Genomic DNA, 26,443 nt, shown 5'->3' with positions numbered 1-26,443 from the left:
GCAGCAAGGAAATCCCAAGACAGAAGCAGCGAATGTTGAGCTGCCTGGTTTAGGAAGGGCTTGAAGGAAAGAGATGGAAACAGCAACTGCTACTAATGTAAATCTCAATTTGTCTGAGAAGGAGCACGTGGGTATGAGTGATAGGACGGGAGCTGCACACCACCACAAACAACCCTTTGTATTTTTAAACCGAGACACTGTGGACACATTACTTCTTCCAGTCGGTCCAGTATAGGCATTTAATAGGCTAAATGGTGTAATACATCTACATGACATACATTAGTAGAGTATTATGTACAGGTGGCATTTTACAAAATTAGAAAGAACTGAAATAGAGCAAAATCCAACAATGTCTTACTCCATAAAACTTCCTTTCTGCACTACATGAAATATTCTACAAGCCAGACTAGAAAAATATGACTGAATGTCTTTTTTTTTTTTCTTTTTAGTTTCTACAAAGCTTTTAATCCAGAAAAAAATACAAAACAACTATTGAGTTTATTAGAGAGACAACACTTGCACACAGACAAATTAAGTGGACATTCATAGGCCAGCAAGTTGAATAAATAGGTCTTGTTTGTATAAAACCATTTTTTTCTCTATCTTGCTCTCCTATTCTAGGGCCTTTGGCCCATGTTCAGAAAAATAAAAATGGGAGGAGGAGTTTGGCTTTGCGTGGTTAAAATGAGGCCACACGGCTTTAGGAGAAAGCTTAGTCTGAAGTATCCATTTGCTTCAGGTAAAATACTTCAAGGGAGCAGCATTAAGACGGAAAGGAAAACAGAGGAGTAATTAGGCTGGAAGGAGAAAATCTGGCATTTCTATATGGGTGTAGCTTTACATACTAGGATGTAAAAAGTACTGCTGCATGGTGTTTTTCTCAGGGTTTATGTAGAATTTCGTTGTTTCTTTGGGAAACTTATTTAGGGAAGTGCCATTGACCTCAGGTGGAAATAGGATAAGAGCCATCCAGAGCAGGAAGGGAGGGAGTGTCTGAAAGCAGATAGAGAGCACATAAAATTGGGGGAAGTGTTCCCAACAACTGTTTTTCCTTTTACAAAGCGAAAAGCAAGTTTAGTGATATGTCTAACGTCATTCCTCACAGAGCTGGGCAGACGCAGATTGAAAGGAAATCACACAGCTAAAAATATGTCGTCACCGTTGTTGTTTTTTTTCCCCCAGAGTTTTGTGAAACTTCTTAACGGTTGATGCAAAAACAGTGTTTAAAGAGCACCTCGCATCCGCCCGGCCGCCTTGCCAGCGCAGCTTTCCTCCCACCACAACCAGCTGCAGATGGGGCTGAGCAGGGGACCTCCTCTCGCTGCTCAGGTGCTGCCCGAAAACGCAGCTTGAGCTTGTTCTTGTTGCATTGGCTTTACCAGAAAACTGTCACCAGTGAAGGAGGTGACTGAGAGGGCAGCCAGATTTAGGAGGTGCTCTGAAACCTTTAGTTGTTCTGGCGAAATTCGGTGCTCTGACCAGAATCCCACTCATCAACAAAAAAAATCCATGACAGTGTAAGGAAGAGAGTCTACATCAAGAAGGCAAAACAGATTGTTATACAGGTTGAGACAGCAAAGTTTAACTTAAGGATCATGTTATACTATACTACACTGCTTATAAAAAGGGGTTTAGATCCCAAACATCCCAAATAATAAGCTATAGTTTTGTACATAAATTAATGTTGCTTTGAAGTAAAATAGTCTCTTTCCTTTGTATTAAACATTCATTGCACAGAATTATTTGTAAGTAAATATATTAAATTTGGTTGCTAAGAAGGTATAAACTTATTAATACATCTGACCAGTAAATTTTGCCCACCATTACACAATTAAAAGTTATCATTAGAGGAAATTATTACTGGAGAAAAGAAAGCACTTGGAAGTCAATCTAGGAGTTAACACTGGAAGAAATCCTGTTATTTCATTCCACCTACAGTGAGAGGCTTCTTCTGGCTGCAACATTAATTGAAAGTACAGAACCCATTCTGCAGAGATGGAGGAAGCCAACTTCATAGCTTACAGCACACTCATCACTGACAGAGTCAAACCCTTTTGAGTACACGCATTATCTACCTCCACCAACACTGTCCAAAAGGTAGCGTTTTGGGATTAGATTGGTGCCTCTCCGGGGACAGTGGGAGGGACTCTCTGAGAGGTCCCTGTGCAGGAATGGGTTCACCCCTGTCAAAATGGCCCCCAAATCCCCAAGGAAAATCCACTGGAAGCCCGAGGTGTCCAGAGACAGCTTGTCCCACCATAAGCTCTGGTCTCCAGGAGGTGGCCCTGCAACCAAAGCCAAGTGGGATGCGCTGTGGGCGAGGTCACCCCGGCACCTCTGCTCCCACCGGCATCACCAGTCGGGCAGGAGGGAGGCAGGTGTATGTCCCACCACCTGGATCCTCCTCCACCCCCTCCTATTGTGGGTGGCATGGGGAGGACCTGGAATCGGCCAAAATGGAGAGCAGGTATGGACCGTGCTATGGAGTGCCCGTCACCCACTCGCAACCACTGCCCAGCTCGGGATGAGGGAGGAACAGCTGGGCCTCTGCACCTACATTATACACAAAACATACCAAAAGAATTGTCACAACAATTTCTATTAGCAAGGCAGGACAAATCCAGCCCTGGCAGAAGCGGGAGCCATCTCATTGGCTTCAAGGGAGAGGAACACACCCCACACCATGGCTGGACCTGGGCCTCAAGAGTGCACAAACAGCACGATCCACCCCACCAAGCCTACAAACAGACAGCCTCACTCCACAAGCACCGGCTACTAGCTAATCTGCTTCATCAATGTACAGCGAGAAAGCGTTTCCCAAGCATTAGCCTTATTGAAAAGGCGGCTAAGAAAAGGCTGGTTCATTCAAATTTGCACAGGTTAAGCCAAAGGGAGAGAACTGCTCTGGGCTGCCCCAGGGCAGCAGCCTGGAGGCAAATCTTACACTTGTGTCTCTATACAAAAGATACAAAATCAAATGGTGACATTATATTACATCTATTGTCCATAATATCACAGTGCTAGTTTTAAATGGCTAAAAACAAGAAAGGTTTTAGATTTAAGACATCCCTCCTGTAGAAATGTAACCCCTTTGTCCTGCTGTTGATACCTGAAAGCAGCCTTGATTGAAAAAGGTAAATCCAATGAAATGTGCTAATTGAAATTAGGAGCATTTTTTCCTTGATAATCTCATATTTCCTAACACGTCCCACAGTTTCCCAAGGAAAAATTAAACAAATAATATGAATCCCAGCCTGAAAATCAAAACGTCAAAAAGAACAGTTCTAAAGCCCAGACGCTTCTTACCAGGTACTAACTAAATAAAAACCTTGCAGATTTAAATACAGATTACTTTGACATGTCTTCAGAGTGTGTTAGCTTTCCAACAACATTCACAATGAAGTTTCACTTTGGAGGCCATGGAGTCCCTACTTGTCCTCTTCAGTTCTGCTTTCCAGAGTATCTGTACTGTCTTCCACTTCTTGACCCGGGTGCACTAAGGTATCTGCAAGGAAATGGTTCATCAGTGTTTATTTCCCCATACAGGTACAACAGCTTTCATTCGATTCCCTGCTGATATGTTAGGCCACAATGTGCAACCTGGTGGTCAAGCTATAGATTGGGTGGCTCATATTCCTTCTTGAATGATCAAACCCCATGGTTGCCACCACCCCAAAAGGCCAACTGGAATAACAGGTGATTTGACACTTCAAGATCAGACCATTTGTCATCACCCCTTTTAAGATAAGGGAAGGTGCAGCTTGCACCCCATCCCAGCTGCTGTCTCTGGGCTTTTGGGTGGCAAATGTTGGTGCACTGAAATGGGAACTCTCATGCTCTTAAAGAGAAAAGGAGAGCACTGAGATGAAAAACAAACAAACAAACAGACCAGTTCCATACTGCAGTATTCCTTATGTAAGCTACACTCCAACAAGCTCTTGTCATTAGCCATATTTACCCCACAGTGACACTACTAGTTGTGTGTACGTATTTGTGAGCTCCTGCTACACTAATGCATTCCTGGGACACCAGGATGCTTTGAAAATGTGCAGCTGTTAAATACTTCACTTCTAGGCTAGGAGACAGGGAGGTAGACACAAGCTACTAAACAGGATCACTGCTTCCTAGAGTGAACTGCTAATGTGCAGTAAACTGCCTGTGGGCCACGCGAGTGGCTAGGAATGAGCCTCATGCAGATGAAAGCACCATGTGCTGAGAAGCTAGAAGGAAATTTTTAGTCCACAGGACTCCTTCTCCAGTGCAGGTGTTTCTGGGCATCTTCAAGCACCTACTGCTCTTTGGTATCCTGTTAACTTCAGTGCATGGCGTGGCTGAAATTGTGACAATGGGGAACAAGGATGAAAATTACTCTTCCAGACCTTCCAGATCCATCTGCTGCTGCTGCTGCTGGACACAGACTCTTTGGTCACCATGAAGACCTTTGTCTTCGGCTGATTTCAGGTCCTCAGGAGGCCAGCGCAGCTCCCCACTCTCCACCTCCCCGGACTCGGTTGGCTCCACCACGATCGATGGCAGTCTTTTGGACAGCTTGGGGTACTTCTCACGTGAGTCTGGGAAGGCCTGGTGAGACATGTGGGGACATGCTGGTCAAAGCGTTGCCCAGGGCTCCATATTCAGAGCAAGCAGAGTACACATTCTATCTTAGCATCCTTTCTACATCTGGCATGTATTCCCACATCCAACAAAAAAACCCTTCAAACCAGTGCAGGACAAGCAGCTGCATCCAGCTCCTTGCAGCCAAACATGGACGCAGAGGGGCTAAGATGCCTCAGCACAGCCTCCTCTGCACATGCTGTCCCTCACTGGGTAAAGAACCGACTTTTTTTGCCAGTGTGTCAGGCAGGCAATTGCGTTGACTTGTGTGATATGCCTAGTAAAAATGGAAACTCAGGCGACAAAATTCATTATGTTGTTGAACACTCGTGTTTCGGTTCTGGTGGGTTTTTAGGACACAAAGGTCATTGCTGTAATGCTAAGCTAAATGGCTGCTGCAGCCCTCCTAGCTGATGTCCTTTCACTCTGATATTTTTATTTTCTTGCAGTGACAATTTATTAAGAAGCCACCATTCTGCAGAGCTATTTCCTGTACTGTGAAACACTGTATATTATGATGCATTCACGCAAAACAGGTAGCCCCAGAGATGGGGCTCATCTTTACACCGAGGATGGTGCCAGCTATAATTTTCATTTGTTGCATTGAAACTGCAGGTCAAACAGTATGCAGCGATTAGAGCCTGAAGCTGAGCTACATCTTTTTAGTGAAGGATACTGTAACACATGAAAGTGCTTTCTTGTTTTCAACATAGCCGGTTCATTTAAATCTCTCAGAGTACTTTGTTTTGGAATGGTGGTTTTTTTTTTTTGGAGGAAAAATCGTTCTAGCTCCTCCAGGATGCTGACACAAGACAAACTCTGTTGTTGCTTTGCTGAAACCATACCTGTTGGCTTCTTAAACTTCCGCATACCTGCACTAATGAGCTGTAAATTTCTCCATGCTACATGCGTTATTTTATTCTATATGTAACAATAAAGCAAGGTGCAGACTAGGGCACTGAACTAGGGGTTGAGAGCAAGAACCATCCCGGTTTAACTCCAGGTGCTGCCTCAGGTTTTCTGTGTGCTGGTGAGAACGTCCTGCAGGTCTGCAACATGTTCACTGCTGACCTGGGGCCTCTGGTGAGAATGAGCACTGCTGTTATGTGATTCAGTCTCAGCACAGCTCCTGCTATGAGCACAGGCAGAGACACTCATATATTCCCTAGACACCAGAAAAGCAGGTATACCCTCCAGGACACTGCCAGGGATCTGACGGTGTCATAACCCACTGGAAGTGTTTGCTCCATGGCCTTTGCAACCTTCCTTCATCCCATTAGCTGCTTTGTCTAAGAGCTTAGGGTTTAGTTGTCCCACTTGGCATCAGAGCTGGCATGGGGAGGCAAACCCTCAGGAAGGGGCAATTCTCTTTCTACACGTCTGAGAAGCAGCAAGCCCATTTTTGTCATTGCTGTGATGCCTGTATCTGACTTTTGGAGATGGGGAAGGATGATAATTCTCATCCTCATGCCCTCACTCTCCATAGTATTGTTGCAGGGATCCATTACTCTTTGCAAACCAACATGAAGGTAAAAAAATGTATATTGTTGTTATTGTTGCAAAGTGAGACACAATTAAGAAGGAATTTTCTACGTGAGAAAGCCCCTTCAGTGTAGCTGGAGCAAGTGAGTCACTGCAGGTAAACCTTCCTAATGCCGCCCTGAGCTGCACCCACATGGGCATAACTCGTCCTGATCAAGTAACGCTGCTTGTGCTGCCTGTCAGAAAAGTTTCCCCCAACTTCCCATTACACAGCCTCCTCCTGAGCTGTTTATAATTTGGAAAGAAATTTCCATGGCAGCTGTCTTGACTGGGAGGAATTTTTAAGAAGTTGCTAATATGATTCTGCTATTTCCAAATATGAGACAAGGTAAAATCTCCTTGGCCAGGACAAGTCCAGAGACATCCCCGAGCAGCAGTGAATGCTTCTTCAGAACCATGGTGGAGCCCAGTTCCCTGAGCCCCATAGCTCGGCTGGCAGAAAATAGCCATAAAATTGTGGGCAAATTGCCCTATTTCCTCACAGGGCAGTGTGCACAGGTCACAGTGACCTGTTCCCTCAGCTGCTGCTCAGCCTGCTCAAGTGGCAGAGGGCTGCGTGACAGCCACCCTGTCCCCAGGTCTGCCGGCAAACCCTGGCAGGGGGATCCAACGCAACAGAATTTCTGCTTTTTCCGTCTGCTTTCTGAAGCCCTAGGAAATGACACAGGCCAATCTAAAAATGTGCTAAAGACAGATTATTACAGCTGCAAAAAAATTTAGGAAAGGCACCTGTGCAGCCTCAGCTTGGCTATTTTGTTTGTGCCATTCTCATCTGGCCGTTTCTCACAACAGTCACATAATGTTTCTTTCCACCGGAGCCCAGTATTTACCACGTCCCTCCAGGAATGAGTCAGGACTGGCAGGAAGCAGAGCTGCCTGTCGGGTCTCGCTGTGTTTTTTTGCGGAAGCGGGAGCGTGTGATGAGTGGGCAGGAGACTGCAGCAAGAGAAGGACTGGTCTCCTGGCCAGAGTGCTTGGAAGTTGCTGGAAGAAACCTAGCTGTCCTGCTGAGTCACCGACTTTGTGCTGCCTCTCGTTTCTTTTTGCTTTTTCGCCTCAGTTGGCCATCACTAAAATATGGATGGTATCACCTTCCCCTAGAGAGGTAGGGTAAAGGAGCTGGGGGAAAACCTCTGGAGCATACAATCATAGACATCGTAGAAAAGCCCTCAAGACATACGTGGAGTCAGAGCTGGCAGAGAGTTTGGACACTAAGTCAAAATGAAAACTCAGTGAAAAAGAGGAAAGAAAATACTGAAAATGAGCTCTTTGTGTGAGCAGCGTCTATCCTGCGTGGCTGAGGAGGCACAGGAAAGCCTATGGTATGCTCTCTAATTCCATACAACCTTTCATTATAACACAAATGATCTGAAAGGAATTTGCAAAATTTCATCTCTGACTTCTCAGGCTTCCAAATGCTTGACTTCAACCTGCAACAGTAGTTTTCTGAGTCAGCTTGCAATAAAACACCCTGTGTTGAGAAGCAACTCAAGTCCACCAGGACATGTTCAGGTGGTTTGGCCCCGCTGGCAGTGACACCAAGACTCATGAGCACAACCACAGAGCACAAAACGGGGTGTGGGGGTTGTCACAGGGGGAAATTGGGACATCGTGATCCCTCCTGCTGGAAACAGCGCCACAGGCGGGTATGCGAGTGGGTGTCTGAGACCGCCTGGGGACAGAAAATGCTCTTGCACCTGCCAGCAAATGGCCTTGGCCAGCACTGCTTATACAAAGCCACAGCTGTTTATGTGAATTACACAATGGTTTCAAATGGTCTCTCTGCTAAAATGGAAGCTCCCTTTGAGCCTGAGGAAACTTAGCTCACTACAGGGGTGGTTGTACAGAAGTTGTGGTACAGTACTGGCTGGATGTCTTCATCATGGTTGCTCATATCTGAGCTCTTGGTGACAAACACCCTCTCTGCCTGCATCCCTGCAGGGGCTGGATATGACTGTCACTGTGCCCCAAAGCCTGGCACCCAACAAAACCCTCCTGCCAGAACTCCTACCTTTCAAAAATAAAACCTAAGTAGGATCAAACATCTATTTCAGGGCTTGTTCTTCTGGCAGCTGTGCTCTAAAATTCTACATCTACGTGTATGAAAGGTATTGGTTGCGTTACATCACTTTTGAAAAGCAGCTCTGGATACTTCCTAGCTTTTCTGAAGTTACCTGGCTTGAAGGGCCTCCTTCTTCTTCAGGACTCTGGCTGAGCGCAAATTCCTCCATCACTGGTTCCCGTGTGTTCATCACCTCTGTCATGCTGTGAATATTAAATCAGAATGGCAAAACTCAGCTCCAAGCTTTGGCTCCATAGTTAATTTAACAAAAGATATTGGTTTTTCACATTTGCTAAAATAATTGTGTTACAGACTGTCCTTTCTAAGCAGACCCCCAATAAGTGTTTCCTTTACTCTCCCAGCCAACTGCTACCACTGCATGCCGTGATGCAGAGCAGGGCACGGACCCCACATGCCCCCCCAGGAGAGCAGAGAGAACCCCTGCAGAGTCCCAGAGTCATCAGCAGGAAAATACGAGTCCTCCCATGCTATCAGCAACCAGTTCATTACTAATATATGAGCTCAGAAATTGCGTCTGTTGACCAAAAAAGTTACTTGTGGAAATACAAGCCTTGAATTATATTCTGATTCTCCATAACATCTTCAATATTTGCTCTTCCCAGATGTCTCTTCCATTTAGTCATGAGCCAGCACTTCTTCTTTAACTGTTAATTTCAGACACACCAGCTGTATTGATGTCTAAAGGCCAGATTTTCAGTAGTCTTTACTTGCCTGAGTATTCAGAGAGGTGTTGAGTGGGGTTTTCAAATGTGTTGGGGAAGGTTTGGCACCTAAATCTCATTTAAATCAGAAACTTAGGAACCTAAGCAGCTTATGTCTCCATTAACCATCCCCTGTGCTGTTTGGCACCTCAAGTACTTCAGCACAGGCCTTCGACATCTCTTTGTTCCACAGGGCACTTTGGCAGCCCAGGGCAGAGGGACAAGAGCCTCAGCCCAGCCCGTGGCAGGGCAATCGCCCATCTCTAGTGCAAGGATTTGCCTCACATTCGAGATTTATAGATACAGCATTCTGCTGAAAAAAATGAGGATGCCTGAAAACTTCATAACGCATATTAAGTGCATAGGAGCAAACAAAGCCTGAACCACTCTGTCTGACTGAAGTAGCCTGGTTCATTTTGGATGGGAACACATCAGCCCTGGATTGGTTTGGCCCCAGGCATTTCACCCTCTCTAGCTGACATTCATCAGGTACAGCAGCTTCTGGCTGCTGGAGCCTCCTGCAGCACACAGAACCCAGGCATGATCAATCCCACTGCCCTGCCACCTGTCACAGCAAGCACCCCTTTAGGCACGACTAAATGATGCCATTAATTCTGGCCCTGCTTCACACACAAAAGCCTCCTTTGTAAAGGCTGCTCCTACTGAGAAATGCAAACTAAAACATCTTAAGGACAACTTGTTTCAGGCTTTACATTACCAATTACCCCACAAAACTAAATTTTACAATATCTGCAATTACTACAAAACCCTTCACAATGACTTTAATTACCTGTAGCACAGAGCAGCGTGATATCGCAGAGACCTTCATTCCCACTGCATCATATTTAAAAAAGAGCATGGCAGACCCAGGAGACACTTGAGCTCAGCTGTGGGACAGGAACCAACCCCACAAGCATTCATCAGCTTAGGGAAAAGCCCTGAAGTGCCAGGCCTGGACCCAACAAACACCGAATTAAACTGCATGTTCCTGGTACACATTCACACAACAGGAGAGGCTGTTGTGTTTCAGGCTCTGAAACTCAGCAAGAGGCTGAACCAAATCCCTGACCTAGGCATCCCAGCCTGAATCCTTGCAGAACCACAGCACAGTAGAAGAGGAACAGATTCTGCCTTCTAGGAAGACAGTTTTGAGCTCCTTGCCTTCACTTGGTCCCATATCCTTCCCTAGCAGGAAGGAGCAGGACACCACAATTCACTTTATCAGTAAAATGCATTTATTTTCTGGACACCTGCTTGGATTCCTGCAGCATCCAGTGGACCATACCATTGGGCACCCATGGATGACAACACCGAGTGACTGATTATGTGGAAATGGGAGACTCTTTCCTGGAGTGGTGACTGAGGGCTCAGCTGTGACAGCTGCTCTTACACCCCAAGACAGCACTTAAAAGAACAGAGCTGTGCCCCTGGACTCCTCCCTGCCCAAAAGGAAAGCAGAACTCCCTCCATTGCCTCCTCCTTCTGATCGCCTCTGATGCTCATGCAGTTCTTACCTTTTTTCCCTGCCCTAGCCTTGGTGCCAGAGGGACCCCTTTGTGTCCCTCCTGCTGCCCCCCAGCACTGCCTCTGTGAGCCACCACACTGGGCCACAGCTGGACCCCACTCTCTGACCATGTCCAAGATTAACATCCTTTGTTCAGATCCATTTTGGGGTTCAGTGCTCCATCCCCAGATGTCCTGGATTGCAGGGAAAGGGAAATAAGAAAGCGTATGTCTGGCTGAAAATAATCTCGGTGGCTTTGTGTGGGGCCAGGATTTATGTAGTCTTGGGCTTTGCTACTACAAAGAAGACATGTCCCAGTGCTGTGTGTCCTGGGGGTTGGTACCCACTTGCCAGTAGGAGACCTCTGCAGCTGCCCACAGCTGGTTGGTTTATTTTAGCAGCCTTTCAATACATACCAAGTGTTTAAAACACTCCTCTGTCCTTGTTCCATGGAACATTAGAGAGATGCATCCACACATGCACTGTCAAATGTGTCATATGAGCTCAAAGACATTGTTAAGACCTCATGAAATTCTATTATTGAGCAATAACGGACTCCGTGCTTCCCTAAGACCACATTACACCCTGCAGATTATTTCTAAATGACAAAGACATGATTCTGGCTAGGAAAATGGTGACAGTCCTGCCAGTGTTACAGCAGATGCCTCAGTGAATCAGTTCCCAAGCTGTTGAAGCTCAGGCCGTTTGCACAAAATCTGTGCAACTTAAGGGTTTGATTGAATAGGACGGCAGAAGTGATTGTACTTGATGTGTTTCAGAAAAGAACACGGGACCGTGCAATTGGCAAAATAATTAGGCTTTAACTGGAATAGATTAATTGTTCTCAGCCTCCACTTAGTAAAGGAAAATAGAAGAATCTATATGGGTTGCAAAAGCAGTGATGCTTCTAACAAGCTTAACTAGGTATTTACAACTAACAATACCTAGAAGTAAAAAAAAACGAGAATGCCACTGCAAAGCAGTTCATCTGAAGCTTAAAAACACTTGTAGGACATCACTGAATTGTTTTTAAAGCCACAGAACCGGAAAAAGGTGTTTGGTTGCTGCTTAGGGGTTTTTTACCTATGATATGATTTATGTGCAGGATAATTTTTTACTTTTCAGACAGTTTTGATGGAAAAATATTGAGTCAATTTTACTCCTGCTTTTACGTGAGAAGTACTTACATAAAACAGAAGAGTGGCTGATACAGCAAATTATTGTCAGAATTATATCTATTTTAAATTTAGTCCTGCATTCATTTTAGGTACAGTAAGTGATAATATCACCAATGACACAGTAGTCATAGTGATGCAAAACAAGGCAATAAATAGCATTTACAAACAAAGAATAAATTCTGTTCTGGTAGATGAGTCACCTATTTTGAACCTTAAAATTCTTGTAGCAGTGAATTAAGAGATGCATTTACTTCCCCTTGGTTTAATTAAGCTCAGATATACCAATTAGGGAAAAAAAGAAAAGCAAGATTGCTTCTGGCTTTTCTGTGTGAATACTACATTTAGAGAAGATTATCTTAAATGCAACTGTTACAGTCGCAGGACCACACTATGTTTATCTTTTTTCAGGGGCACGGAGCAAACGCACAGCCCACTTTCCGCTGTTTGAGATGGCACTAACAAGGCCAGTAACATACAGAGCAATATATAGGTTGACAAGTGCTAAACTACCATGAGAAAGTGCTCAGAAACAATGCATGCATTTTTATTTTAGTTTTGGAACAGAGAGCAAAAAGGACCTGTGAAGTTCCTGATGGTAAAACAGTATTTGAATAAGGACCACCTTCAGAATTAAAAAACGTGAAGCACTTCTGTGGCTCTGGAAGACGGGCAGGTTTTGCAACACAAGCAGAGATTTTCTTAAGAAAAAGGGCAAAAGCACATTTTATGGGACAGGCTGAGCCACAGTTGGGAACAGTCATTGCCTGAAGCAAGGATCAGCCTGGAGGATGCTCAGACATGCCCCAAGCTGAGGCCTGATCCTGCTCTCACCTCACCAACCAGAATGGGCAACAGAGGAGATGCCCAGCCAGAGCATAAGGCTCCATGGGACAAACGGTGAGCACAGGGCAATCATAGAATCATAGTATAGTTTGGGTTGGAAAGGACCTTCAAAGGTCATCTAGTCCAACCCCTTGTCACGAGCAGGGTCATCTTCAACTAGATCAGGTTGTTCCGAGCCCCATTCAGCCTGAGCTTGAATGTTTCCAGGGATGGGGCATCTACCACCTCTCTGGACAACCTGGACCAGTGTTTTACCACCCTCACTTCCTCATGTCTAACCTGACTGTCCCCTCTTCTAGTTAAAGCCATTACCCATTGTCCTGTCGTAACATGCCCTTCTAAAAAGTCTGTCCCTATCAGCGACAGAAGAGTGTGTTACCTTCAATCACGTCAACAGACGTCAGTTCCAAAAACCGTCCTTGCTGCAAGCGTTCACGTTGTTGATGAAGTATTGTACGAAGTCTGTCAAATCTTAAAAGTGCCTGAAAGAGACAATACAAGTTTCAGAGCATGCAACCAAAATGACAATGCTGGCAGCAACCAGTGTGAAACAGTACTACCAAAACCTTGCTGCAGAAACTCCTGCTGTGAAGGTCTATATGATTTTCTACACCAGATGGAATTTGATCTTGCTAAGGATGCAGCTTGTAGCATACCTTGTGAATTCCAGAGGCAATTAATGTTCCAAAACCACCCAAAGCTCTTAGCTGAAATACCTTGCAATCTGATCTTATTCCTTAGTGTAAGCTACATAAAAACTGCTGAAAATGGGACACTGAAATTCTTCCATACAGGAACTCTGATGATAGTTGTAAAACCAGAAAATAAAAATGTATACCTTATTCGGCAGGATCAGTGTGTTTAGTGAGACATGGTTCAAAACATCAAAGAACAAGATTCCTGCTCAAGAAGCTACCAGTCAAGATACAAAGACAACAGAATATGCTGAAAGAAGCATACCTTAGGATTGCATTACTGCATATTTCTTACAGATATCACAGAAGTTATTTTTGCAAAGGTCTACTCCAAAGTGAAGGTATTACTCTGCCTGGTATCAGGACAAGGAGCCTGGTGAGCAGAGGTGAGGATCCCATCATTTCATAGTGTGAATCACCAATTTCTTACGATTTCTCTGTCAGAAAGTCTTAGCTGAAGAGCTTGAGGAGTTGCAGTGCTGAAATATAGTCAGTATCTTGGCCAAAGATGATTTTCTGAGAAATTTGTTTAGCTCCACAGCTTGCCAAATATATATTCATGCCAGCCACAGCTATTTCCTTGGATAGGAAAAAGGTGTTTTCAGCGAAGTGAACGGCACTAGTGTAAGTGTTTTATCCTCCAGCGGTTTGGATTCCAGCCCAAGTGAGTAAACGACTCTACCTGTTCCGAAGGCCTTCCTACCAAGATTTATAACACTGGATTAACTACACACTGATTTTATTCAGAAACAGTGACAGTGGAAAAATTGTGCATTGCATTCTGGAGCTTCTTCTCATGCCACAGGCCACACTTATTGCAAATTAGGGAAGCAGGAACTCACATCTCCATCCCCAGGATTCAATTCAGAATGTTTAATTCTTGTCTGGCAATTTTCCTTCCTAACCAATGATCAAACCGACTTCAGAGAGGCTAATGTTTTATCCCTTAAAAATTCATTACTACACTCAGTGCTTGTCTCTTGTATGGAAAGCAGAGAGCAACCGATACTGTGTTATCTAATACTCTGGGAAGAAGATTTTTATCCCACTACACATTACAAAACCGCTGCTATTAACCCCAGGAAAATGCAGTGAGAACTCACATACCTTCAGTCTCTCCTTTTGAAAAGACTGAGTGTAATAAGAACAGTTATTACACTGAGTCATGTCTCAAGGAGAGACAAAATGGTGTAAGAAATAACAAACTGGGCACCACATGGCCACTGGTTGGAATCCAAGTCAGGCCAGTTATTACTTAGAGGGATCTTCAGATGCTGGGTTAGTAGTACATAAGGATACACACGGTACTGAGTGAATTAAACCCACATCCATAACATTTTTCAGTCTCAAAAAAGGACTCCTAAACTGAACTGACCCCAGAGCAATCTCCTCTCCAAACTTTTGAGGAACTCTGTCCTGTGTTGTGTGCCATGTCTGAGAGGGGATGTCAGCCCCCGGGGCTCAGCTACTTGTAAGCTGTAATAAAAAGAAAATCACTTGAGGACTGCAGTGTGGAAGAAGTCCCTTCTCCCAGCTCCACACAGCTGTACTTAACAGTACCAGAAAAACTTCTTCCCGGTCAAGATTGTTGCAGAGTTGAGTGTTGCCAGTGTCTAAAGCTACCAGAATGCATTTATTCTCTGAAGAGGAAACACTCATTTTATCTACCTAATAGATGCAATTATCTTCTTTGGCTGACACTAGAGGAAACATAAACTAATACCCTTCCTTCTACAGTACTGTTTAGTCTTTTGAAAACAAGGCATGGCTACTGAGATCATGCAACAAACCTTTACTGCCATGGAAACAGTCTGGAAATCACTTGAGTAAATACTTTCTCTTCTTATCCCTCCTTACTTTTACCCACCCTTGCTGCTTTGCTGATTAGTCTAGCCTGGAGCCCACTTGCTTCGTGCACTCTCTCCCAACTTACCATTCTTCTACCCTTCAAATTAACTGGCCCTTCTTCGCCTCAGCTTGATAACCAACCTCTTCTCTGGCTTCAGGAGTACCAACACAGCTGTACAGGCCCTCCTGCATTATTGCTCTGAGAGGAACCCAAAGCCCCTTAAATCACTTGAAATGGGTCAGCTGTGCATCAGCTGGGCACCACGCTGTCATTGTATCCTCCTCTCATTTGCCACAAGCCCTCATCCTGGGCCGATGCAGGACCCCTCTGAGGAAAGCGCACTGTGATGTGTTACACATTGCATGTTGGGGCTGGGATCTAGGAGTGTTTGTGCCTGACCACAACAGAAGTAACAGCCATTTTTACGCAGCCCCTGAGGCATTGCCACGCAGAGTCATCCAATGGTGTGTGCATGTGCTGCTGTTAACAGTGACAAAGAAGTCTCAAGTCTCAGAGACTGGTAACACTGCCTGGCCAGCCCTCACCTGGGTTTGGGGAGCCCTTCTACACCTCCTAGTAGAGAACAGCTGATGTAGGCACTACTCCAATGAGCTGGTCATGCCCTGCCTCTTTAGGAGCCGCAGCACCAAGTGAAGTGTAAGGAGATACAACCAAGTGAATGATAAGACAGCTGGTTCCACTAGTGAGATGAAGTAACGCCTCAGTGGTGGTGTCTTCCCCCAGATCAAGGGCCCTCCGCCTCTCACCCCAGACAAAGGGATGGATTTCCACCTAGGCTGTTTGGCACAGGCCAAAAGCCCAGGCACTAAGAAGTGCTCTCCAGGCTTCTCTTCCACTTTGGAAAGCATTTCAGACACACGGTGTGCTTGGAGTTTCTATACCACAAGGACGTGGTCTATCCCAGTGGTGTGGTCTCACCTCCCATGGGAGGACAACCAGTGGCAGGGAGCAGAAACAGGATGTTTTGCAGCAGTTCTGGCCAGATGGGTGTGTGGGAAGCCCAGCCTGCCTGTCTCTCCTGCATTGCGCCCAGCCTTGCCATGGGGAGAGACAACTACACCATGCACAGGAGTGGAGATCTTTCCTTAGAATAAATCCACCGTGAATTGCAAAGTACATGTTTTTGAGGTGAGCACGCTTCATCAGCAAGACAGAAATAGGAACCAGACACAGGCTGCAACCCTAGCAGCCTGCAGATCAGCCTCTTGATAAAGGAGCCCTGTGTTTCACAGGCACCGGGCCCCAAACGCTTCCCCCAGATGCAGCAGCACCTCCAACATCAGGTCACTTTTTATTTCAAGATGCATTCCAAGCTGAAAGCATCATCCTTCCTCTTCCAGCTGCCCCAGTGTTGGACACAACTGGGTGGCAGAAGGAGACCTGACTTCAGGGTGTCAGGGCTGCTGCTGGGTTAGCAGGGGCTGTGGGACAACCCAGCCCTCCTGGGCTTCCTCAGTTAATCATTCCCCCACGGAACTCTCATGGAAATATTATAACAGCCTAACAATGCCACATTGAAGGTGCACCTTGTAACAAATAAGTGTAGATAGGCAGCAAAAATTGGCCTTGAACCACTGCTCTGCCTTCAAATTTATCAGTTTTTCTGGCACTGCAGAAACGGGAGCCCTCCCTTTCTTATTTCAATGGGACAATCCCAGGGGTTTCACCAGCCCTATATTTAAATTGTGCTGGAGAGACGTGCCCTGCACAGCTGGGCGGGCTCAGCCTCAGACTGTAAACACCAAGCTCCGGGAGCTCGCCCCTGCAATCGCAGCGCACACGCAGTTCCCACTGATAGCAGATAGCACCTCAAACAAAACAGGAGTTCAGCCTTGGGCATCCGCTCCCCCTGCTTCACCCCACTAAAGCCTCTGGGTAAATGCAAACTTTTCTTCATTCAAGGAGTCCAGTCTTTTTGTGTGCTACACAAACAAACCCCTGCTATTGATTACAAGGAAAACTGGGACAGGGCATGCATAAGAATGGTGTTAGGCAGGAGAAGCAATGGTCTACTGCTTCATTCCTGCAAAGGAGAAAATCTGATGAGCTACAGTGAACCCTGCTCAGCAATTCCCAATAAACAGGAGGGTTTTCCACTCAGAAGAAGAAAGGGTGACTTATTTGGGCCAGCTTGCTGCAGCAGATCAGGCTGTCAGTTCAGCCAGGGCAGGTGTGTGGGTGATCTAGGACAGAGCTGCGGTTGTTGCGGTAGATGAAGTCATGAAGGGGCTGCTTACATGGTACCAGAAGGTGCATGTCCCTGCAAAGAAACATGCCAGTCAGTGTCTTCTATGGCCACGTGCCTCTGTGGATCCAAATCTTCTAATCTTTAGTCTTACGTCGGTGTCCTAGGAAGCTGGAGCCACAGCTTATGCTCTGCAGTGCTTCAGGCCACACAGGTGTCCTGGGCCATCCAGAAATAGGACCATGCCTGGTACACCTCTACTGAGGGTGGGACACTAGCTTCAGCATCTTGGCACAACCCAAAACAAGGGCTTACCTCAGTGTCACCCTGCAGCCTCCCATGTCCGTAACTGCCTGCTGAGCTCAGCTTTTGGACACTATGGATAGGAACTTGGAGAGCTTCTTTGTTTCCCCTGGTTGCCATTTGTAATGGATGCATTTTATGAAGTGTTGTGGGTTCCATGGGAGTACCACAGGGACCATAGAGGATAAATGCGCGTGTGTATGAACTCCTATTTAAACCTCCCACTTCTTTTTGGATGCAAATCTCTTTCCTAAGCAACTGAGAAAAGTGCGATATGTGTCAGAGTCTGGAGATTAGAGATCTGTTCTGTTCCCGCATTTCAGAAGCTCTTGTCTTCAGCCACCCACACAGTACTTGAGTTCTGCTCTCCGCAGGCCAAAGCTGCCTTCCCCTCCTCGGCGGCGTGTGCTCTGCAGAAGATGTCGATCTCTCTCAGGAAGCAGTGAGACAAAATGATTCTCGATGTGGAGGAGCAGGCATTTCGGCATGAGACACAGCATGTAGTTTGGGAGAGCAAAAAGGGGTAGGAGGCTGCTATTTCCAGACCGTGCTGACTCTCACTGCGAACTTCGCAGCAAGCTGCAGTTTTTACTGTTCCTGCTCCAGTGAAGCTACTGGGGTAAATATCACCCTGGGGAATTTATCAAGCACTCATCTATGGACTACCAACACCAGAAAATACAGGCTTGCACAGGGCATGGTACTGGCAGATCGCTCTAAGTATGCGTCCTTGACTCCTGGTGCTGCACAGCAAGGCACTGGGAGCCCTTGTTCTTCTTACATCCCCAGCTCCTGGAGCACCATGACCACACACAAACCTCAACTTCGTTGTAGTTATCCAAATTCCTACTGGCTCTGTTTGCAAAAAGGAGCTAGAAACTCGACTTATAAATGATCAAAGAAGAAGGAAAAAGAACTAAAGTGTGCCTGTGTTTAACTAACACAATTTTGAACGCAACCTCATGATTTGAGAGTGATTTAACTCAAAGTTTTTATCACAAACGATGTTCAAAGTGCTGTTTGCTGTGGGTGCTTCCTTGGTGGGTTTTTCTCTTTTTCTTTTTCCTTGTTGCTTTAGAGAAGCTCAATTTTCCAGCTCCTTGATCTCAGCACTAAACTACCTGAGCTTCCTCGCAGAAGATGCCACAAGGGACAGGTGCGGCAAGGGAGGAGAGGGGGCAGCCAGCCAGGATGCTCGGAGATAGGGATGAGGAGCAGACAGCCAGGAAGCCTGTGCAGAGCAGCAGAGAGAGGAAGAAGCAAAGCATATGGGAAGAATGACTAAGCCAGCTTCTCTGAATGCTGGTAGACCTCAGTATCATGGAAATCTCCACAAAGTCCTCATGGAACTGTGTGCCAAGAGAAAGTCTGGATTTATTTTTTTTTAACATCAGATTCAGCAGCTAATTGATGTGAAAGGACCTCATTATGAAAACAGCCCCATCAAAATTAGAGATAAGCCTCAACAAGCTGTTAAATGTTTTTAGAGGTATGGCTTCTGGTACTCACTGTGCAAATACTCTCAACTGAGAACTTGCTGTTGGGATCAGAAATGCTTGTGCTGAGTGTTTCCGAGCTCTGCTCATGCAGTGAACTTTGCATTGGCTTCAGTTCCTCAAAAAAACCTTATGAAGCCAACACCTTACAAAGAAGTATATCTTTCCTTCTAATTCAGAGCAACTGTTGCTAAAAGGTCTGAGAAAGACATGGTTTTGTTTCTGGGATATTCCCTGGAAGATGACAATTCTTTCATCCCTCAGATTTCATGCCACAACTGTCCCTCACCTTACAGCACCCATGGGAACTGGTGACAGATGAACGTTGGCTTCCTGTGCTTCTTTCTACTATTCCCTAGGTATTTCTGGATGGTCCTGCATTCAGGCCACAGTCCCATGAGCAGAAGATGATTGGGGAAAAAAGTATCTTAGAACATCAACACAGAGTAGGTGATTGTTAGATGGAAATGCCATGGGAAACGGATTGCAAAATGTCTGATGTCTTTCTGGTACCATGAAATAATACTCAGGATAGTCTGTCACACTGGGCTTATTTCTAGGTAACAGAATAGAATAAGAGGTAGGTACAGTTAGATAAGAAAAGTAAACTGGAAAGATATACTAATTATTTCCCTGTAACTTTGGGGAAATTGGAATACAGTGCTATCCGTGCTGTAATATGATGAAATATTGAGCATTTAGTAGAGAATTTAGTAAAGCCAAAGCAGTAAAAGTGTTAGATTTGAAAAACAAGCAAACAAAAATCCACCAGACACTCCTCATAAAAATATTAAAAAAAATAATTTAAAAAAGACAATGAAGAGACTTTTAATGTTCCCTGTTGGTAATTAAAAGCATAACCACAGGTGTCACGGCATCACAACCTAACAACAGAGATGCAGCCCGTCTTCTCTAGGAATTAAAACTCCATCACCCTAATTGAATTTCCAAGTATGGGAAGTTGTCCCAGCCTAGGATGGAGGATATGAGAACACGGTGTGCTATCGCAGTAGGGATGGGCATGATGGAGGGTGAGGACAACACACAGCTAAAATAAAGAAATTATTAAAAAAAAAGTAGTACTTTTTTTTTTTTAATAAGTCATTAGCACTGAAAGCAGATATGGACTAATAGGGCTTTGAGTCTGCCAAGCAATTAACAAACACCTTTCAGATCTAGAGGTCTCCTAAATATTTGCACACAGGCCGTTTACGTGCATGCGTGTCAGAGGAAAAAACTCAGCTGAAAATTCAGGTTGTATTTTACAGAAGTTGCAGTGGTCTCAACAGAAGAGCTGGACTTGGACTATTATCTCCCAGGCCTATGGAGACATGGGCGCTATGGGGCAAAATGCTGCAGGATCAGATAGGGCACCCTGGCGAGAGCAGGGGCTTGTCCTGCTGGACCACAGCTTCTTCCAGCACTGGTATCTGCTCTGCAGGGGATGGCACTGGTTGTGCTCTCTGAGCCATAGAGCAGAGGTGATCCCACCCCTAAGGACTTCTGATCAGCAAGGGACAAAGGCTGAAAAAGGGGGCTAAGATGAGGTTTCAAGGATCCGTTGGTATCTATCATTTTTTTTTCATTCTACCTCATTGCTATTGGTTTGCAGCTTTCCTGGGGTTTGCAACAGAGTCTTCCTTTGATGACACAAAATGCAGGAAATTGATTAATTTACATATTTTTCCAGAGAAGGTACGCATCTGATGAGCAAAGAGAAGGGCTGTTGCTGAGAGGCAGATGCTGGTCTCCTTGAAGTCACAGCAGGGCTCCTCCTGCCTTACATGACACAGGATCCGTCCCAGATCAAGGCTTCTCTGACTGACTCCTCCAAAATAGACAGATGTGGTTAAACAGGCTCAAACACAGGGGCATAATTTCAGAAATGAGAGAAGGAGCAATTTCAGCCTGTGACACTGTAGGATTGGTATCAGATCTATGCAAAAGCCTGTTGCTTAATACAAAGAGATCATTGTGAGAAGGGAGTGAATGTAGTGACTGTATTTGCACATTCATTTCTTCTGCTAAAGTAATGTACCAGAGATGTTAGAAGAAATTCCACTGGATTGACAAATTGTCAGGCTAGATGGGGAAAGCAAGGAAAGCAGGTCAAGTCATTCCGTTTGCTTGTTTTCTCACTGTAATCATAATGTTGACTCCAAAAACATGTTTTTTAAATGGAATATTAATTATTGAAATCCTGAGCTATGAGTTGGATTCTTTTCTGGGCACAAAATTTGTTGCTCATTAAATCTAAGAGATGGAAAACACTGGCTTGAGCCCGGTTGTGTGTAGGCAGATTTCCCCGCTTCACCTTCATTTTCAGACTACTCATAAGGATACATTGTGCAGAGAGACAGGCTACAGGACAGGCGTGAACACCAACTTCTGGGTCCTTCAGTAAGATTTGAACCTATGGCCAGGACGGCTTTCTTTGCTGTACCACTGACCATACGATTCCAGTAAAGATCTCAGTCAGGAAAAGACTCATGGAAACAAATTTCTCTCTGTATATTGCTTATTGCAGCTTGAGGGGTTAATGCTACATCCAGCTGAACCCAACTCCCCTCCGTGACTGTAGCTACATTCAGAGATCTACAAACACGGCTCTGTCCCAGATGAAAAGAAAATTTTTGTGGTATGTTCATTTGGCAGTAGGAAAATATTCACACCCTTTGCTCAGAGTGAAACATAGTCCTCATTTAGAGAGCAAAGTAGGTTCTTTCTTTCGCTACAAGTGATCGTATGTATGCCATTTGCTACCTGATGGGAAAAGCAGGATTTCAATGTTCTTTTATTCAGTTCAGCTAGGCTGTACGAAAAAGCATTATTGTCTTAAATTTGTGCTTTGTTACCTGTTTCCTCGCCTCAAAAGTTACCTTGAAAAAAAAACCAGAAAAACAAAGAAACAGAACTGGAACAAACGAATAGCTGAGGCGATCGCAGACCACAAACCAACAACTCCCTCAGCGCTACGCTCATTCATCAAGATTCCTTCACACAGCCCTTTCGGCTGCCGCACAAGTTGTTGGGTTTTTTTCCAAAGGAGAACCTGTTCTTCAGTGAATTCTCCTTAACAACAACAACAAAAAAAGCCTCTGGAGAAACAAGGCGACGCGGAGGTGCACCTTCTGCCTTTCATTCCCCCGCAACTGCCCGCAGCCAGGCGTGGAATTTGAGACACTTTTCCCCAGCCGCGCTCGACCGCCCCAGCGCCCGGGTCCTTCCCTCCCGCCTGACCCGCACCGCTCCGACCCGCCGCACCGCCCGGCTCCGGCCGCCGGCCCCGCTGCCCCGCGGTGACCGGCAGCAGCGTCCCGGTACCCGGGCCGCCGCCGCGGGGCTGCAAGCGCAGGACTTACAGGTGGCGACTCCTTCCCGGGCTGCCGCCGGACTCCTCAGGCGACCCCGGGGCGGCAGCCCCCCATGCCCCGCCACCCGCACCTCCCCCGAGCCCGGCGGAGACCTCCCGACTCCCGGCCCGGCTCACCGGCGGGGCAGGCGAGGCGAGGCGGCAGCCGCCCGCCGCCCATGCACGGCGGCAGAGGGGAGCCGGCAGCTCCGTCAGCGCGTCCGCATCCTCCCGGGCCGAGCGCTGGCACCGCCGCCGCCGCGGTACCTCCCCGCCCGCAGACCGGCCCCGCCGCTGCCGGCGCGGGGAAACCACTCCCCCGGCAGCGCCAGCGGGGCGGCGCGCAGCCACGGCCCCCCGGCACGGCACGGCACGGCACGGCCCCCGCCGCGCCCCGGGCCGCCCCGCGGGGGAGGAGGGAGCGGCAGCCGTCGTGGTCCCGGCACTTTCCGCGGACACGCGTGGAACAGCACGGGCCAAGCCCACGCAGCGCCCCCCGCGCCGGACAGAGAGGCCCGGGAGGGGAACAGTCCCCACCTTTTACTTGCTCACGGGTGTGGAGCTGACACAGGGCTCCCGAGCCCTCCCTGCAGCAGTCCCTGCTGAGAGGACACTGAGTTTAGGAGGCATAAACCTTTTTTGCTCTTTTGGCGGGTTTCTTGGGGAGGGGGTATTCCTCCCAGAGTGAGTTTCCCAACTGCATGCTCAGCCCACAGCTGGGACACACTCTCCTGTCGGCAGCATCCTATCACTGTCTTGTCCAGAGGGGTCACGGAGCTGGTGCTGGCAGGCAGACTGCATCAGTGGGCTGCCAGGAGCCCACTGCCTCAAACCCACGGGAGGGAGGTTGTCAGGGGAGCATTTGCAGCTCTGCTCCTATTTGTGACACTGGGCAGAGAGGCAGAAAACACCCACAGTGGGGTGAGGCAGTCTTGCGGCAGGAGGCTGGGGAGCAATGGCAGAAGCATGTGGTCCTGGAAGGCTGTAAAAAGGAGTATGGTCCTCCCCGCTCTTGCCTGTCCCCTCCGGAAGCAGCTCAAGTGCAGGCACTGAGTGGTGCGAGGCGGGGCTGAGACCTCCCTTCCTCCCTCTGCACATCCAGCAGCTGGAGCTGTGGGTTCAGCCTGCAGAGATGCAACCCCCGGGGTCCCCTCTTCACTTGGCCCCAGGGGCAGGAGGACTCCATGGAGGGACTGCGCTGTGGCTGCCGGAACAGGACTTTCCTTCCACGGCTTTTCCAAGAGCGGTGCTTCCAGCACGAGCACACAAAAGCACGATGGAGCAGCATGAGCACTGAAGCAGAGATAGGCGTAGACCAGGGAAGGGCCATCACAGCATTTGCCTCATGTAACCGGTAGCAGGAGCGGGGCTGGGGACATATGCATGGATGGCACTGGGCATGTGGAGCCCCCAGGGATGTCACAGTTGCAGCCTCTGCCCAGCCAGCAGCGTGCAGGGGAAGAGGACACAAAGTGTAGCCTCCTCTTCAATTGTTCCTGCTCAGGCTACCACCGAGTTTTCAGGAAACAAGGAGCTCAGCCTCTATTTCAGAGCGATTTGTGCTGGGTTGCTGGGGAGGTTAATGTCAGCTGCAGATGACTAAAGGGAAGACACCTGCCTGTTTCTATGTGCAGTGCTGTTAATTGAATTACAGCAGTGGGACAGTGCTGGAACAGCTACCTTCAGCTGCTCATGCACCCAGGATGATGGATGGGAAGGATCTGTGTCCATGCCCAGTGAAACCACTTGAGAGTGAAGTCAGCTCCTTCCCAAAAGATATATATAAATATATGTACAGTCTCTATAAAGAGTGTATCTACCAGGAAGTTTTCCAGTGCCAAGGCTATGGGCATGGACCTCCATGCAACAGCCACCCAAGAATGGGTTGTGTCAGCTCTCCTTCGGGAGCTGCTCCTGACCTGTGAGCTTTTACACGTTGTGTGGGTTTTACATGCTCCTTTTGCAAGTGCGTATAAAATGTAACTATGTGTTTAAACATATATGGGCAATATATAGCTTTGGTGTATAAAGACATGGTGTGCTGAGAATGAACTCTGCTGTGGTGATGGGCTGGCCATTTGTTCATGGCAGTTTCATTCCCAGACTCATAATAAGGAGTTATTCTTGTCTGAGGACAGAACAGCTGTAAGGGTAGATTTATAGGGTGCATATTAAAACTGGCTTCGCAGTGACATTGAGAGTTGCAGGAAATCTTTAGGAAGGTGTCTCTGCAACTAGAATCCAGGGTGGTATTAGGGAGCCTGAGCCCCATCAGGCCCTTATGCAGTGCAGGTGATGGCTGGGATGTGCCAGGATCCAGCCAAGGGCCTGGGCAAGCTGCTCTGCTGGGTCAAACAGAGAAAATTCTGCTGCTGCTCTCTGTATGTAATGGCATCAAAATCTTGCAGGGAGTGTGGTGGGGACAGTGTGGTGCCACTGAAGGACCTTTCACTCTGCTTCCACTTCTCCTCTCCACTCCCCATGAGCAGGTTCCTGCGTGCACTTTTTCCTGAGTTGCATCACCAGGAGCTGCAAAAGACAAGGTGGAGAACAGGGACAGGGGGTAACTGCTGCCAAGGAAAAAAAAAAAAAAAAAAGATATTTTTAATTTTGCAGATTTTTTGTTTGTGGTCTTGTTTTTTGGGGGGGGGGAGGGCGATGTTGGGTTGGGTTGGTTTTTTGGTTTTTTTTGTGGGGTGTTTTTTGTGGCCACAAGGAAGGTAAGAACAAGCTTCCGTCAGCACCACAACATCTGTGTAGTCTCAGGTGGCAGGCGAGCCTTGGCAGCACACGGGGTGCTGCACCCAGCACTGTGGGTACTGCAGGATGTGCTGTCTGCCCTCAGCTCAGCAGGTCCCCTGCAGAGTAAGGGGGGGCTCTGCTCCTTACAGAGAGTGTGGTGGGGAAATGTGCAGTTGTGCCTCTTCCTGAGGGGCTTTCAGGTAACAGGTGCAGCTCAGAGCGTCTCTGTCCTTCCTCCCCACTAGTATGTCAGGGACTTTGAGGGCTGAGCACTGGTCAAGGGCTCTCTCCCCTTCTTTGGACGTCATGGTACAATAGGCAACTGCTAGCTGACACCAACCAGGTGGCTGGGACGGAGTCCAGACAGGGCAGCAGTAATAATGGTGGATGGTGCAGACAACCAGAGGACATGGCTGACACCCTTTGGAATCATGAGAAATCCCCAGATGTTGTTTGATGGTCCTCTTGTAGCAATACCTCAACTGGGTGTTTACCATGTATCCAGTGAGGAAATGTGACCCTTCTTTTCTCACATAAATACTTGTGATACAGCTCATGCCTCTGCCAGATGTGTCTGTGTCAGTTAGTGAGAACGTTCAGATGAAGGGACCAGCATCTGCCTGGTGCTCCCCAGGAGGGCTTTGGAGTCGTGTTTGCAACCTTTGAGTCCCCAAGTTGGGGATTCACATTCCCCCATTGACAAGTTGACAAGACACCAGCTGGGAAAGCAGAGGATCTGTCTGGGATATCCTCTGCATGGGCTCCTGGAAGGCCCATACTGGTGGCTTCTGAAGCCCACCACAGTTTCTAAAATAGGCTGCATGGCAAAAGCTCTCTAGATGATGAACAAAGTAAGCACCAGTCAGGCAACGTTATTGCTGCAGAATGCATCTGAACACTGCAAAAACTGAGTTGAGTTTCATGATTAATTATGACAAGAACCACCAAGTACAGGTTAGATGCCTTTATCATATAAATATATGGAAATAATTCTTGGCTCCATGAGAAAGAGTTTGCCTTTGCAGATCTGGAGGAACATTGGTGTGGGAAAAGCACTCATCCTGCACATTAAGGTAAGACAAAAACCCATAGTCAGGAGGCTCAGTGAAATCTGCTGGTGCTGAGGCCCTGGGTGACACCAGCTGCATGTGCCACCTCTGGTTTGTCAGGAGGGGACCACATGCAAGCTCCTGGTGCCAGCACTGCTGCATCAGAGAAGCCTTTTGGCCTCTGCCAAAATCTGACTTGCTATTATGGCCAAAGGCACCCAGGTTAAACGTGCATTTTCCACAAGGTGAGTGTCTACAGCAGCGCTTGGAAATGTCTGTGTCCATC

General features: G+C 47.0%; 1 protein-coding gene across 1 annotated transcript; it reads right to left on the bottom strand.

Moving 5' to 3' along the window:
- Nucleotides 1-212: 212 nt before the first annotated feature.
- LBHD2 (LBH domain containing 2) lies at nt 213-22,659 on the bottom strand. The gene is made up of 5 exons (XM_065839524.2): nt 22,505-22,659; nt 12,845-12,947; nt 8,331-8,421; nt 4,380-4,581; nt 213-3,505 (listed from the first exon to the last, which is right to left on the bottom strand). The coding sequence occupies exons 3-5, from the start codon at nt 8,418-8,420 to the stop codon at nt 3,429-3,431; spliced, it is 369 nt and encodes a 122-aa protein (XP_065695596.1). The 5' UTR covers nt 8,421; nt 12,845-12,947; nt 22,505-22,659; the 3' UTR covers nt 213-3,428.
- Between the last annotated feature and the right edge of the window lie 3,784 nt (nt 22,660-26,443).

This window comes from Patagioenas fasciata, chromosome 5, assembly GCF_037038585.1.
Source record: "Patagioenas fasciata isolate bPatFas1 chromosome 5, bPatFas1.hap1, whole genome shotgun sequence".
Classification (NCBI taxonomy): Eukaryota; Metazoa; Chordata; class Aves; order Columbiformes; family Columbidae; genus Patagioenas; species Patagioenas fasciata.
This window is presented reverse-complemented; position numbering and strand designations above follow the sequence as displayed.

Bases quoted from the DNA above. Each gene is read 5' to 3' on its own strand.
- LBHD2 (XM_065839524.2), bottom strand. From the start codon at position 8,420: ATGACAGAGGTGATGAACACACGGGAACCAGTGATGGAGGAATTTGCG. The intron at 4,582-8,330 runs GTAACTTCAGAA...ATGTCTCACCAG, and splicing joins AAGGAGGCCCTTCAAGCCAG to GCCTTCCCAGACTCACGTGA. The intron at 3,506-4,379 runs GTCTGGAAGAGT...ATTTCCTTGCAG, and splicing joins GCAGCAGATGGATCTGGAAG to ATACCTTAGTGCACCCGGGT.